The following is a 14,178-nucleotide window of genomic DNA, read 5'->3' as shown; positions in this document are numbered from 1 at the left end:
TTTATAAAGCCCAATGTCACAAATTACAGCATACGACATCCCTCTGTCCTTAGGAAACACAGCAGATAAGAAAAAACTCCCCCAAAAAAACTTTAACAGGGAAAAAAATGGTAGAAACTAGTGCTGCATGATTTGATAAAAATGTGCGATTGCGATTATGGTGGACAATATTGTGATTTGCGATTGCGATTACAATATAATTACAATAAAATATAATAAATAAATGGTATCGTCTTTTTGCTTGATTCATTGTTTCCCCTACATTATATTAGGGGGGCACTGACCTGACATAGTTATTGTTATGGACAGACAGTGAGTCAATGACCATCAACAGACTGAGCACAGTCAAACACGCTGCTCACACAGCAGCACAGCACATCTGCAGATGAAAATTAGCCTGTATGGCTAAATTTGGCACATTTACGTGGCTTAAGTGATCATGTTAATTAATGTGCACTGTCCCCTCTTCAATAAAATAAACATAAACATAAACTGTACACACAGCGGAGCGAGCCTGTGTTGCGTTCAGGCGTTGTCACATAAATGACAAACTCCAGCGCCATAGCACAACACAGCAGCATGTCAAGTGGGCCGAACCCAAGCAAAGTTGCTCAATTTTTTCATTTGTTATGGAGTCCATGATTTCCCTGTGACACTTACAAATGTTTGCTTAACTGTGCTTGGATGTTGTTTTATGAGGCTCTGGCGGCTTTCAGTTGTCTCTTTGTCTTTAACGTTACACGGCTCGGCTTTCTCTCGCATGCACTCTTCCTACTTTTCCCTGTGCTGTGCTGTCTCAAGCGTTGTTATAGATTGGTCGTGTTACCACGGGACATGGCGACTTTAACTTTTACACTTACACGGCACGTCTTTCTGTTCAACGTCGCCGTACCTGAATCCAAAGTATCGCCGTGTAACAGACGTGTTTTTTTTGCCACCAACTCAGCCTGTTCATGGTCGAGCTCATGCTCTTCTTCAGCGTCTGTGTTGGTCACTGGTGCACACCGGCTGCATGCACCAGTATAGCTTGTGGGCGTGATGTCAACAAACTCCACACACTACAGGAGAGGCAGTCACGTTCACAGGCACATATGTTATCATTTATTTAGCCTACATTAAATCGCAAATTGCAGCCTTTTATGCGGTTATGTAATCGCACAGCCTGACACCACGATTGCGATTGCGACTGCGATTAAATTAATCGTGCAGCACTAGTAGAAACGTCAGGAAGAGCAACTGAGTAGGGATCCCTCTTCCAGCACGGACATACGTGCAACAGATGTCATACAGAACAGATCTACATTATAAATCAACAGTAATCCATATGACACAATCATACATAACGAGAGAGAGAGAGAGAGAGAGAGAGAGAGAGAGAGAATGTTCACTGTGAAGGTTTGGGCAGTTCTGATGATAAAGGCAGCTCTACTGTTCTACACACAGCATGGTGACTGAACAGGAATGAGATTCAGAGTAAATGAGTACATACCCCAACATAGTCAATGTCCAGGTCATGGTACTGCTTGGCACCAAGGATCCAGTTCACCACGTATGTTGCAGTGATGTCTGGGTAATCATAGGGCCAGTTCTTACCGTGGCCCACCCAACCAGGAAACGCCCAGGGCAATCCTACATGGAGACATACACCAATAGACACATGCAAGGCTGAGGATGCACTGTGTACCATGTATATCGTGTGATGACAGAAATGTGTCCACCAATATACATTTGGCTAAACTGATTCTACCATGGAAGCTATAGAGTGTGCCAGGGCTGATGTCAAAACCCGGAAGTTTAGCATAGCGCTGGTTCCCAGAAGAGAAAGTGAATGTGATTTTTGCATTGCGTTTTGGATTATGTCAGAAAATAAGCTCTGTGGCTAACACAAGTCTATGATACTTACAGGTTTTGTTCAGCGAGATAATCTTCACATATGAACACCTTTCATACTGCATTTGAAGCTTAAATGCGATCGCCAGAAGTAAAAAGCTAAGGTTAGGCTTTAAAGGACTACATGACTACTCCACATCGCATGACTCTTGACATCACCGCCACTAAGCTTTCAACTGATTTTGGCCGCTTTATTTTAAAAATATTGTATAATGGGGAAATCGGACTGTTTAAGCTAAATAAGATGCTGTAATGGCGGACTGCCAGCACTCTCGCCTGTTCGGGGGTGATGACGTTTAATGTCCCCGACAGAGTTTGTAGTCGTATTGAGCAACTTGTTAGCAACCGCCTTTTTTATGACACGTAAAAGCTTCAACATTCACAAGTAGGGTATTTACTGATGTGTTTTATGTCGTAGAACAAAACCTGAAACTCGCTTAAGCTTTTGTTTTTTACCAAATCCCATTCAGAAAACGCATTGACTTTTAGATGAGAGAACTGGAAGTGCTAAAAGCACTAACAAAGTTCCGGGTTTACTGGCACACTCTATTTAGGGCAGGTTATATGTAGCAAATTAGGGTGTGCGTGATCTCATGAACTCTCTAATCCAGCTGGTTTGCAATGTACTGTGATTTGGGCAGACATGGAGAACTGTGAAGTTGTGCATACAGAAACCTGTAACACCTGAAATTACTGTTCTCAGGAACCTTAAAGCCTCCATTTTGAAACAATTTTGGTTTTACCGTTTTGAGTTAATGTTAATTCATATAGGTTTAAAGGTGAAGTCTGTGATTCTGGAGAAAGACTGTTGATATTTGAACTAAACATCCAAACAAATACACTTCTCAAATCAGCGGTCCTTCATGGCCAAAACACACCAGCAACCAACGGTGTAAGTCAAAAAATACGCCCCTATCATTTTCAATGTACCATCCCAGAATCCGTGGCGGCTAGACACGCGTCAGCACTCCTGAACATGCTGTCCAGTGGCACCTCACACCACTATCCAATTTCCAGCCTTGTCACCCCCAGAATTAAATGCACTTTTCCCCAACTTGCTCTCTGCTTGTACGTACCAGCCAGGATGAGGACAGACTTGTTGCTGAGGTCAACCTTAACGACCCACAGTCCTGACATTATGCCACATTATGGCTGTGGCTCAGAGGAAGAGCAAACTGTGTCGAGGTATCCTTGGGCAAGATACTAAACCCCAAATTGCTCCCGATGCCTGTTCAATCGGTGTACGAGTGCATGTGAATGGTTACTGAGTAGCAGGGTTCCAGACTGGAGGCTGATTCCAAATATCCACCCTCTGGACTTGCCGACTGAGCCCTTACTGACTTCAGGTGTATGTCATCTGACGTATCTACTGTCATCACGCAAAGTCTGCGAGGGCAGAGACTGCAAGCAACTGATAGACAGCCCTTGAGACTGTTTTACTTGTTGCCATGGAAATGTTCAACTATAGCTGCTGTCATATTCATATGTCCTGTAAGTTGATGAATAGTGTCTACTCATCTATTCCTGTAGATAACCAGATATAAATCCCATGTATAGACTTTTTTGTGACTAAACAAAAATGTATTCATACATCTCTATATAACAGGCTACAGCCGTTTGTAAATAAGGATGGGACTATAACTCTATAAACTGAGTATTACTTACATTAGAAGACCTTCTTTTGTTATTTTCAGCCAATTTTTTAGCCTATTTCATTGCTGCAGCCACAATTATAAAATGCATTTTCAGTCCCTCTACAGCAGGCCTATTCAATTGCCGTATTAAATGGCCCGAGTCAAATCTAATCAAGGCTGTAATAATAGTAAACTCTGACATTATTGGTTCTTATCGTTACTTTTTTAAGTTTTGGTTTCATGTGTCATCATGCTGCAGCCTCTCTCTTGTTCTCGGTGTGTCAGGGCTGACCTCCTCCACACACACACACACACACACACACACACACACACACACACACACACACACACACAATCATAACAGAGTGAAGTCAAACAACAGAAGTGAAGGTAGTAAAACTTCAAGATTACTGGAGTTGACGACAGTTACTGTAAGTAAGTGCAATAAAACCTCTGTCAATAAAAAGCCAATACTTTATCCATACACGTGATCAGCATGTAGAAAGCCATTTTCAATCTGCTCTGTCCACAGCCTCTTATTCACCACTTTTATGGTTTACAATCGCGGTTTACACAAGCACATAGCGCTAGCGGGGCTAACTAAAATTAAAGCTGTCTGTGTGTAGTCTAACACTTTATCTGAAAATGTTCCTGAGGTAGATATACATATATATATATATATATATGTATATCTACCTCAGGTACATTTGTATATCTACCTCAGGTAGATATACATATATATATATATATATATATATATATATATATATATATATATGTATATCTACCTCAGGTACATTTTCAGATAAAGTGTACCTGAGGTATCTGAAAATGTACCTGAGGTAGATATACATATATATATATATATATATATGTATATCTACCTCAGGTACATTTTCAGATAAAGTGTACATACATACATCCCTAAGCACTCCCAGACTTCCCAGGAACGCGCCCTCAGAGTCTGCAAGTCTTCAAGTGCAGTGAAGTGGGAACATTTGGATTCATCCGGACAGTTTCCCAACAGTTTCCAGCAGCCTTCAGTCCGTACAGAAAGTCAAAGAAACAAGATATGATGATGATGTCCGATATGATGTTGATTCATCAAAATATTCAGACTCACATTTCAGTTTGTTCTCAGTCTCCAATTGTTTTAATCATGGTAGATTAATTTATTAAAATGCTTTACAGGCTTTCTGCAATTTATGTTCATGTTCAATCTCCATTTTACACGAATTCTCATGTAAATCAGCATTATATCAGTTTGCTGCTGCAGAGCAGCTGAGCAGACCTGGCACCTAAACTACATAGGCTAAATAAACTGTGTCTGACTATAAGGTTAATATTTTCAGAGGAAAAAAAATACAAGACAACAGCTTTCATTAAAGGGATAGTTCGACATTTTGGCAAATTCGCCTATTGCCGTAATCCCTATAGTCATATGGGTAGGTACATTACCTTTAAGTGCCTGCTGTTCTGAGATTGGTGGGGCAGAGCTGCCTGCTGAAATGGAGGTGAACGGTACAGGTCCCTCTCTCCCTCAAAACTAATCAAATACACCACCAAATGACTCCAAAACGCTCTTGTGGACAACTTGTAGCTTACACATTCACCACGCTATGAAATAATAATGTAATATTACGAGACAGAGTTGTTTTGAAGTCAAATGCAGAGCCAGAACTACATTCCAGACATACAGTACTTGCTGGGCGGAGTGATTTCAAACAGCGTATGTTTAGTGCAGTTACTCCCGTCATCAAAACAACAAGTTTGTTGAGAAGAAGCCAGAATATACAGAGGAAGAGTTACAGGTTTTGGAAGAAGAGAGAGCAAGAAGAGAGGCTGAGGCTGCCGAGCAACCAGGAACTGAGGGGAGACCCAGAGCCGGTGGTGTAAATGTGGGACTTACTGGCCACTTTATTAGGTACACCTGTGCAATATAAATATAGAGTACGCCTCAAATGAGAAGTAATGCCAGTCACTTCACTATATGCTCTGGGCAAGCACTTATCCATAACATAACCACAACAACATTTGCATTTTGTTACTGCAACCTTTTACAATGCATGTGTAAACCATGATTTACAAAGACACTTGTAAACTTTCCTCAAACCTTCTGCTGCGTCCAGCTGACAATACCGCAAATGGCTACAAGCAATAACAACGGCACTGTCTCAGCTGCGCACTGTGTCACTCCACCCAGTGGTTTACTCAAGAAAGTAGTTCCGAGTATTTGCTTCATGTGTTGTAATGTTACTTAATTATACATTATTATTTCATAGCGTGGGGAATGCACAAGCCATGTGTTGTCCACTAGAGCGTTTTGGAGTCATTTGATGGTGTATTTGATTAGTTTTGAGAGAGAGAGGGACCTGTACCACTCACCTCCATTTCAGCGGGCAGCTCTGCTCCACCCATCTCAGAACAGCACGCACTGACAATTAAAGGTAATGTACCTACTCATAGGTATAGGTATATAGGGATTACGGCAATAGGCGAATTTGCCAAAATGTCGAACTATCCCTTTAATGAAAGCTGTTGTCTTGTATTTTTTTTTCAAACTATTCCTTTAAGATCAGAAAGCTATAGTCAGGGCTTCACATCTGTACTGATATTATTTTAATCCTCACATCCCACTAACCATAAATCTCTGTGATGTTCTATGTTAATATACAATAGACTGCATATAGCCAAAAATATGAATAACTGCGTTGCAGGACTATTTAAGGTGCGCCCCTACATTTTTTGCTTGTGCTCCTTAAATTTTCGGTTAGGTGCTACAGTGCTCCTACTAAAAAAAAGTTAGTCTGGCCATGTATGGTAGCCTCAGCCCCCAGTGTGTGACTGTGTCTGTGATTGGTGAAATGTGACACGTAGTGTAAAAAGCACTTTTAGTGGTCGAAAGACTAAGAAAGCGCTATATAAGCGCAGTCCATTTACCATTATAAAGACCATGGACAAAAGATATTACCTGGCGAGTCATAGCTCTGGAGCTCAGCGCTTCAGGTGAGAAATCAACTTTAATTAATGGGTGTCCACACATAATTTTAAGCTAATGCAGAGATGAAGTAAGTACAGGTTTTTCAGTAAAAGTAGTAATAACTTTGTGTGGTCATCTGTTAACAAGCTGCAGCGCAGTATGTACAGTGTGTGCTAGAAGCGGCATATGGGAGGCCCCCAGGGACATTATTCAGAATTACCTCTCACACACACATGTGAAATGCTCTTACATACACTACTGAAACGATCTCACACACACACTACTGAAAAATTATTCGCTCGCATATACTACTGAAATGCTCTTACACACACATGTGAAATGCTCTCATATACTGATAGTGTGTGTGAGAGTGTTTCAGTAGTGTATGTAAGAGCATTTCACGTGTGTGTGTGTGTGTGTGTGTGTGTGTGTGTGTGTGTGTGTGTGAGAGAGAAAGAGAGAGGTAATTCTGAATAATGTCCCTGGGGGCCCCCCATAGTGGCACTTGAGGCGCATCACCTCACTTTATTTGTTTCCTATTAATGGAGCCAGGGCTATGTATGTGTATGAAAACCAGATTTCCTTTCAGTGAACACAGAACAACTAGCGGACTGTGAGAAAATATTTGCTAAATGTGACAAAAATTGTATTGGATTAGAATTGCAAACTGCACCGTTACCAGCTGTTTGTTTGAACTTCCTGGAGTGCAGAGCAAAAGGAACCACATTGTGCTTCTTACCTATGAGTGTGATATTTGGATTCCTCTTCTTGGCCTCTTTCATCAGCCACCACTCGTACCCTCGGAAGTAGTTCCCATCATTCTCATAGTGCATGTGTGACGGCTCCGTTCCATCTTGAAAAACATAATAGTCCAATGAAATGCACGAGACAGGGAATTGCAAAGTTAACTCATTTTTCAATATGTCATCTATGGATACAAGGGTTATACAGGGTTTATCCATGGCCCTGATGCAAAATACTATACTACCAGAATATCAAAACAGTTACATTATACTATATGACATCTGGCTTACTATTAGAGCCCTGTCTTCTGTACATGGATAGCACAGGATGAGTTGGAAAGGAAACAATTCTGGTTCACTACTGTAAATTATCTTTAATTCACCATACTCCACAGTACATTTAACCTATTGTCTTTCTTACACATGCAGCGTGCTGACTTTAGGGTTGGGCATCATTTGAATTTGATCATTTCTGAATCTAATTCCGATTATGCTTATTGATTCCGGTTCTAATCGATTCTGAGTTGCAATTCCAACATGTTAAAAAAAATAGGTCATATGTAGGGATAGATGGATATCAAAAAGACTTAATTAATACCAATGCCATTCTTGATTATGCTAATTAGTCAGATTCTTCATCGACTCCCTTACTGATTCTAAACACAGTCTACATTAAACAGAGTAGAAAAAACAACATGGATCCTTTCCTCCTCTCCGCCATCACTCTTTCTTGTTGCAAGTTTTCAGCAGATAAGTCATTTGAGGTTATTGTTTTGCAATGCGCCGTTTTCAGAGAGACATGCCAGCTTTTAAAAAATCAACTGATAAGCGTAAAGGCATAGGATTCAGAGTCCAGTTTGCTATTGATTCTCATATGGAACCAGTTCTCGATTCTCATCTGTTAAGGACTAGTCAAGTTCTCCTGTTCAAGTGCCACTCTCGCTAGCTCTAGCTTCTGCTCTCGTGCTGCCACCTTTGCCAACTCAAGCTGAAACACCTCTCTCCCCTTCCCTCTTGCATACTACTCTCCCTTTCTCTCGCTCCGCTCTCTCTCCCTCTCTGCTCGCTCCCTCTCCTGTACGGGATCAGGAAAGAACGGAACAGCAGACTAGTTTGCCAGGCACGAGAAATAACACAGGTAGGCCAGCTACCAGGTACGCAGGCTAGGTGCATTCAAACGGGGCAACTCCTCATGGCATGGCTGCAAACATTTTCCTCTGCCACACTCACACACCTGAATCTTGTCACCTCATTAACTAACTCCAGAGGGTGCGTGCGCACTGACGTGACGTAAAAAAACACATAGCTCAACCATACTTTTATTTCTCAGTGGAAACCAGTCCAAAACGTAAATGAAAGACAAGGAAAAGGAAAAGAAAAGAAGAACTATAATCCCCCTATCACTCCTAACACATCCCTAGCTGACATAACACCACCTTTACGTTTTAATACTTTAGACATTTTGAAGTAATGTTATATTTGTTTTTCATATTATAATCTGACTGTTAAATTAATATTCTTTTAAAATGACACTTTGTACTCATCATATTTCAGGATACATTTAAAAACACCAGAGGTTAATACATTCACCACTAAATGTTGGTACTGACAATGGCAATTTTAACAATCAGTTCATTGTCAAAATGCATTTTTTACACTTTTTTCAGCTTCCACCTCCTTAAATGTGGGAATTTTCAACTTAACTCAATCTTAAAATGCTGTAAATTAAACGTCTTTGGATTTAATGCCCAAATTACACAGAAAGTGTTTTGGCAGCTTGAGACAGCGTTTTGTATGTTGTTTTTTTTTTTTTTTTTTATGAGAATGAAGCTTTTTGCTCACTGTGTTTGCGTTGCTATGTGCCTCATATTTCTGCACTAGTGTTGTCACGATACCAAAATCTTTGTTTCGGTACCAATACCAATATGAATTTCAATACTTTTCGATCTCTTCAGTACCTTTCCTAAGGAAAAGTCCTTTTGGCTACAAACCTTTAGAACAATAAATAGTAGGGGTGTAACGGTACCAAAAAAAAATCATGGTTCGGTCAGTACCTCGGTACGGACGTCACGGTTTGGTAACTCAAATGTTCCATCAAGTATGTGTTGTCTCCCTTTGCGAGGCAGACTTTCTCTTGTCTTTTTTCATGTGCGCCAGCTGCGGATGTTGATACAGGTGTTGTCATACACACCACTTGTGCAATCTGTGCTCCAATAGGAACAAGAAAGGTGTTTGTGTGCATAATTGAGTAAAATAAATTAACTAAATTAATGAATTGAATCAATTTCAAAGTACCGGTATTTTCCAAATGCAGTATAGTACCGTTTGGAATATTCTAGTACCACGGTACTATTTTAGTACCGGTATACCGTGCAACACTATTCTGCACTCTAGGCCCCTGACGTTTTTGCCGGAGCGCTCTGAACTCCTCAAATAGAAAAAACTTCAGCTCAGAGCCAAAAAGCACCCCATGTCATCTTCGCTTTTTTCCCCATTGTCCAGTCGGATGATTTGAGAGGCGGGCCTTCTGTGGTGGTCACAACAACAAGTTAACTGTTGGTAAGCAGGAAAAAGTGCTGGTGCTCAGTCGCCTGGCAGGACCAATGGACTCCCTGCAGTTAGTAGGCTATTCATTTTTGTTATGCTAGGCCTGAAAATAGACAGCAGGTTGTCAAACTGCCTCCAAGTGTGGTTGCAGAGATATAACAGTTTCAAGATATACCGTGATATAAAAGTTGATGGTTATCATACCGTGTACAATTGCTTATCGACGATATTGGGGGAAAAAATGCAACTGGACGGAGAATCTCCCTTTTATTTTAGTTATTTTTAAAGGGAGACTTTTTACACATATTTCCATTGGTTCCAATGGTTTCTAGTTTTAATTATAGCAAAAAAAAACATTTGTTCAACCACAAATAATACTTCTGTTTTCATTTCTTAAAGCAGAAAGAAAAAAAGAGAAATCTGGACACAATGGCTGGACCAGTTAGGAACCACTGCCTTAAAGGGTCATTCTGACAGATGATAATATAAATTCTGTAATACCATGATACCGTGAAACCGCGATATTATCTGAGACGGTTATCGTACCATGAAAATATCACTCTGTTGCAACCCTACCTCTGAGTCACCCTAAAAAATGCCTGGAAACGGCCATTATGAAGGCGAAGATCCTGGACCAACTGGTGGTACTCCCTCTGACAGTGGCGTAAGGTAGTTACAATGGGCCCCAGTGCACGCTACTATGAGGGGCCCTATTACGCCCTAATTACAAGTTATGAAGCACACACACATACACACACACACATACACACACACACACACACACACACACATGGTTTTAAGTGCATATATTTTAGCAACAGTGTGTCTTACTGCTGCTTTTACAGTACATCCACTTGCAGATACTTGATATTGGACATATTAACATACATATCACACAGCAATCATCATTACATATCTGTATAAGACAAATCTACAAAAGAAAATAGGAAATTATTAGTTTAACTTGATAGTTTTTTATTGGTAAATTATATATTTTTTAAATAGTTTATGTACAATAAGTTTATAATTTGTTATAGATTGCCAGGTAGCAGTCGGGCCCCTCCACTCCATGGGCCCCAGTGCAACCGCACTGCCTGCACTGTCTATATTTACGCCCCTGCCCTCTGATCCACCCTCTTTTTTAGGGACTCATGTACCCACAAAGATCTCAGTTTCCCTGTGCCCAACAAACTATTTGCTGACAGCCTCTCACCTTCAACCACAGCTACAGCAAGTACCATCTGCCTGTCCATTTTAGTAACTAACTACTAATTATTGTAAAATACATTTTAAAAAAAAAAAAAAAAAAAAAAATAGCAGTACAGTACAGCCCAACATGTAAAACGCTTTCTGTGTGATCGGGGCCTTAGACTTTTTAACTTGTAGTTCAATCAAATATCTCTCACCAGTAGTTTGAGCGTCTCCTCCAATCTCCACCTTCAGTATGTGCAAAGAGGCTCCAAAGTTTGGCTGAAGACAAAAAAGAAACTCTTCCAGTTGGTTCCCATGTAACGTTACTTTCAGTAAAACTGTATGACCTGCATCGTATCATACCTTAAAAAGGTAGTCTAATATCTGGCTGCGGTAAGGCTCAGCGTAATTGACCAGTAAACGAGACGTCGCCTGGAGGAAGCAGCAAATAAAATGTGACATGAATAACGATAACAGAAAGATTCTGTTCTCTTATGGACAGTGTCGGACCAGGAAGTAGATATAAAAAAAACTGACTGAACTCACCCCTCCGCCGCTCAAACCTCCAATTCCGTCAAAAACTCTCCCAACGCCCTCGTTATCGTCCAGGACATAAGTCTGAGGAGAGGAGAAACTCAAACTGAAAGACAAACTGAGAAATAAAACAGTGACAGCCAGCACTCCGTGCCCCATCCTGCTTAACTCGAAACTGGGAGCTTTGGACGCCTGCGCGCGGCTGCTATGCACGCTCACTCCTTCTGTACGTCACATGACAGCGTTGCTGAGCGGTCACGTGGTCTCAATACATACAAAATAAAACAAACTCTTACTGATTTTGAGATAAATATTCTAAAATCTAATAAAAATCTCATTAGATTACATGCAGATAAACATATATTCTTCAGCTTTCCAATTATCAAGTTTCTTCTTTCCTTAATTTTAATCAGTTTAACGTTAGTTTAAAATAAATGACAGCACTTAAAAAGAAAGATCAAAATTTTCTTTTAAGATGTCTTTTAAAAAAATCGATCTTTAAATGGACACCAAATCATGAAAATGTATGGTTTGGTAACTGTCAGTTATAACTACAATGACAGTTTGCCTTTTGTGTGATAAAGTCTACTAAGAATGCAAGTTGAAAAGAGCAGATATAAATTGATAACCATCCCAGCAAAGATGTTACCTAAAGGTTCCTGTCGATTTAGAAGTTTTGAAACCTTTAAAGAACTAGTGAACTGAGGTTGTGGTTGCCCTGAGAGACGGTGACAGCTAATTAAAGACTGCTGAGTTTGACCTGCTCCAAGTTGTGGCTGCTGCCGGTGACTCTGTGGACTGATGATTCTCAGCTGCAGGAAGGTATGTGTATATGTGTATGTATATGTGTGTATATGAGTATGTGCACTATATATGTGTGTAGATGCATGCATGTATGTATCTGGGGCATTCTACCGAATGTGTGCAAAGTCAGGCTGGAAATATTTTGAAATTTTGTATGTTTTATTTCCAAAACTTTGTCCCTATATATATTGTACCATATGTAAAGGTCACATATCTAGTAAAATGACTGTAGATTTTTATATTGTATTTTCAGACTGTTTTGGAATGTTTTTCCTCTCCCAAAATTTGTCACTACCGAAACATATAGTATTATATTATACAAAAAAATATATATCAACCTGTTATGCTTGTTTCTTCCCTTGTCTAAAGATTTAAATTTTTACAAATTTTGACTGAAGGTTTTCACAATTAAATCTATAAAAATTAAGATTTTAACAATTTTCGAAGTTCAAATTATAGAATTCTTCAAAATCTAAATGCAATCTTTCTTTGTAAAATGCATAACGCTGATCAGATTGATTTCAGAGTTAATAACTGATGAAACAGAACATAAATGTAACCAATTAGTATCATAATACTTTAGTTGATAACTCAATATACTTTATTTTTTACAAAACACCCAGTGTTTCGGTAGTGACTGCACTGTGTCGGTAGTGGCAGTCCTGTTTCGGTAGTGACCATTATTCTGTTTTTAAGGTTGCATCATATTTCCTCAAATGTATGCCTTATGGTGGGAATGTTACAAAGACAAAGACACATGTTTTGTGGTCAATAAAACAATTTAATTTTTGAGAGAGCAGAGCAGAGTAGAGTAGAGTAGAGTAGAGTAGAGCAGAGCAGAATAGAGCAGAGCATAGTAGAGAAGAGTATAGTGGAGCAGAGTGTATTAGAATAGAACAAAGTAGAGCAGAGTAGAACAGAGCAGAGCAGAGCAGAATAGAGTAGAGAAGAGTAGAGTATAGAGTAGAGTAGACCAGAGTAGAGTAGAGCACAGCACAGTAGAGTAGAGCAGAGCATAGTAGAGTAGAGCAGAGCAGAGTAGAGCAGAGTATAGTAGAGTAGAGCACAGTAGAGCAGAGTGAAGCAGAGCAGAGTATAGTAGAGCAGAGTAGAACAGAACAGAGCAGAGCAAAGTAGAGTAGAGCAGAGTATAGTAGAGTAGAGCAAAGTAGAGCACGGTAGAACAGAGCAGAGTAGAGCAGAATAGAGTATAGAGCAGAGTAGAGAAGAGTAGAGTAGATTATAGAGTAGACCAGAGTAAAGTAGAGTAGAGTAGACCAGAGTAAAGCAGAGTATAGAGTATAGCAGAGCAGAGCATAGTAGAGTAGAGCAGAGTATAGTAGAGTAGAACAAAGCAGAGCTGAATAGAGTAGAGCAGAGTATAGTAGAGTAGAGTATAGCAGAGCAGAATAGAGTATAGCAGAGCATAGTAGAGTAGAGTAGAGTAGAGAAGAGTATAGTAGAGCAGAGTATAGGGGTGTGGCAGAGCAGAGTATAGCAGAGCAGAGTATAGTAGAGTAGAGCAAAGTAGAGCAGAATATAGTAGAGTAGACCAGAGTAGAGCAGAGTAGTGCAAAGTAGAGCAGAGTAGAACAGAGCAGAGTAGATTATAGTATAGTAGAGTAGAGCAGAGTAGAGCCAAGTAGAGTATACTAGAGCAGAGTATAGTAGAGTAGAGGAGAGTAGTGCAAAGTAGAGTAGAGTAGAACAGAGCAGAGTAGATTATAGTATAGTATAGTAGAGCAGAGTAGAGCCAAGTAGAGTATACTAGAGCAGAGTATAGTAGAGTAGAGGAGAGTAGTGCAAAGTAGAGTAGAGTATAGCAGAGCAGAGTATAGTAGAGTAGAGCAAAGTA

General features: G+C 40.0%; 1 protein-coding gene across 2 annotated transcripts in view; it reads right to left on the bottom strand.

Annotated features, from left to right (window-relative positions):
- The window catches only part of galcb (galactosylceramidase b), a 36,897-nt gene extending 25,174 nt beyond the window's left edge, over positions 1-11,723 (bottom strand). For both annotated transcript variants that reach the window (XM_049596267.1, XM_049596266.1), the window contains exons 1-5: positions 11,532-11,723; positions 11,349-11,417; positions 11,201-11,264; positions 7,244-7,357; positions 1,490-1,629 (exon numbers count right to left, since the gene is read on the bottom strand). In XM_049596267.1, coding sequence (XP_049452224.1) covers positions 1,490-1,629; positions 7,244-7,357; positions 11,201-11,264; positions 11,349-11,417; positions 11,532-11,678 — 534 coding nt within the window. In that variant the 5' untranslated portion in view covers positions 11,679-11,723. The remainder of the gene's footprint in view (positions 1-1,489; positions 1,630-7,243; positions 7,358-11,200; positions 11,265-11,348; positions 11,418-11,531) is intronic.
- Between the last annotated feature and the right edge of the window lie 2,455 nt (positions 11,724-14,178).

This window comes from Epinephelus fuscoguttatus, linkage group LG14, assembly GCF_011397635.1.
Source record: "Epinephelus fuscoguttatus linkage group LG14, E.fuscoguttatus.final_Chr_v1".
Classification (NCBI taxonomy): domain Eukaryota; kingdom Metazoa; phylum Chordata; class Actinopteri; order Perciformes; family Serranidae; genus Epinephelus; species Epinephelus fuscoguttatus.
The sequence above is the reverse complement of the archived record's forward strand: the minus strand, read 5'-3'. Positions and strand labels throughout refer to the sequence as shown.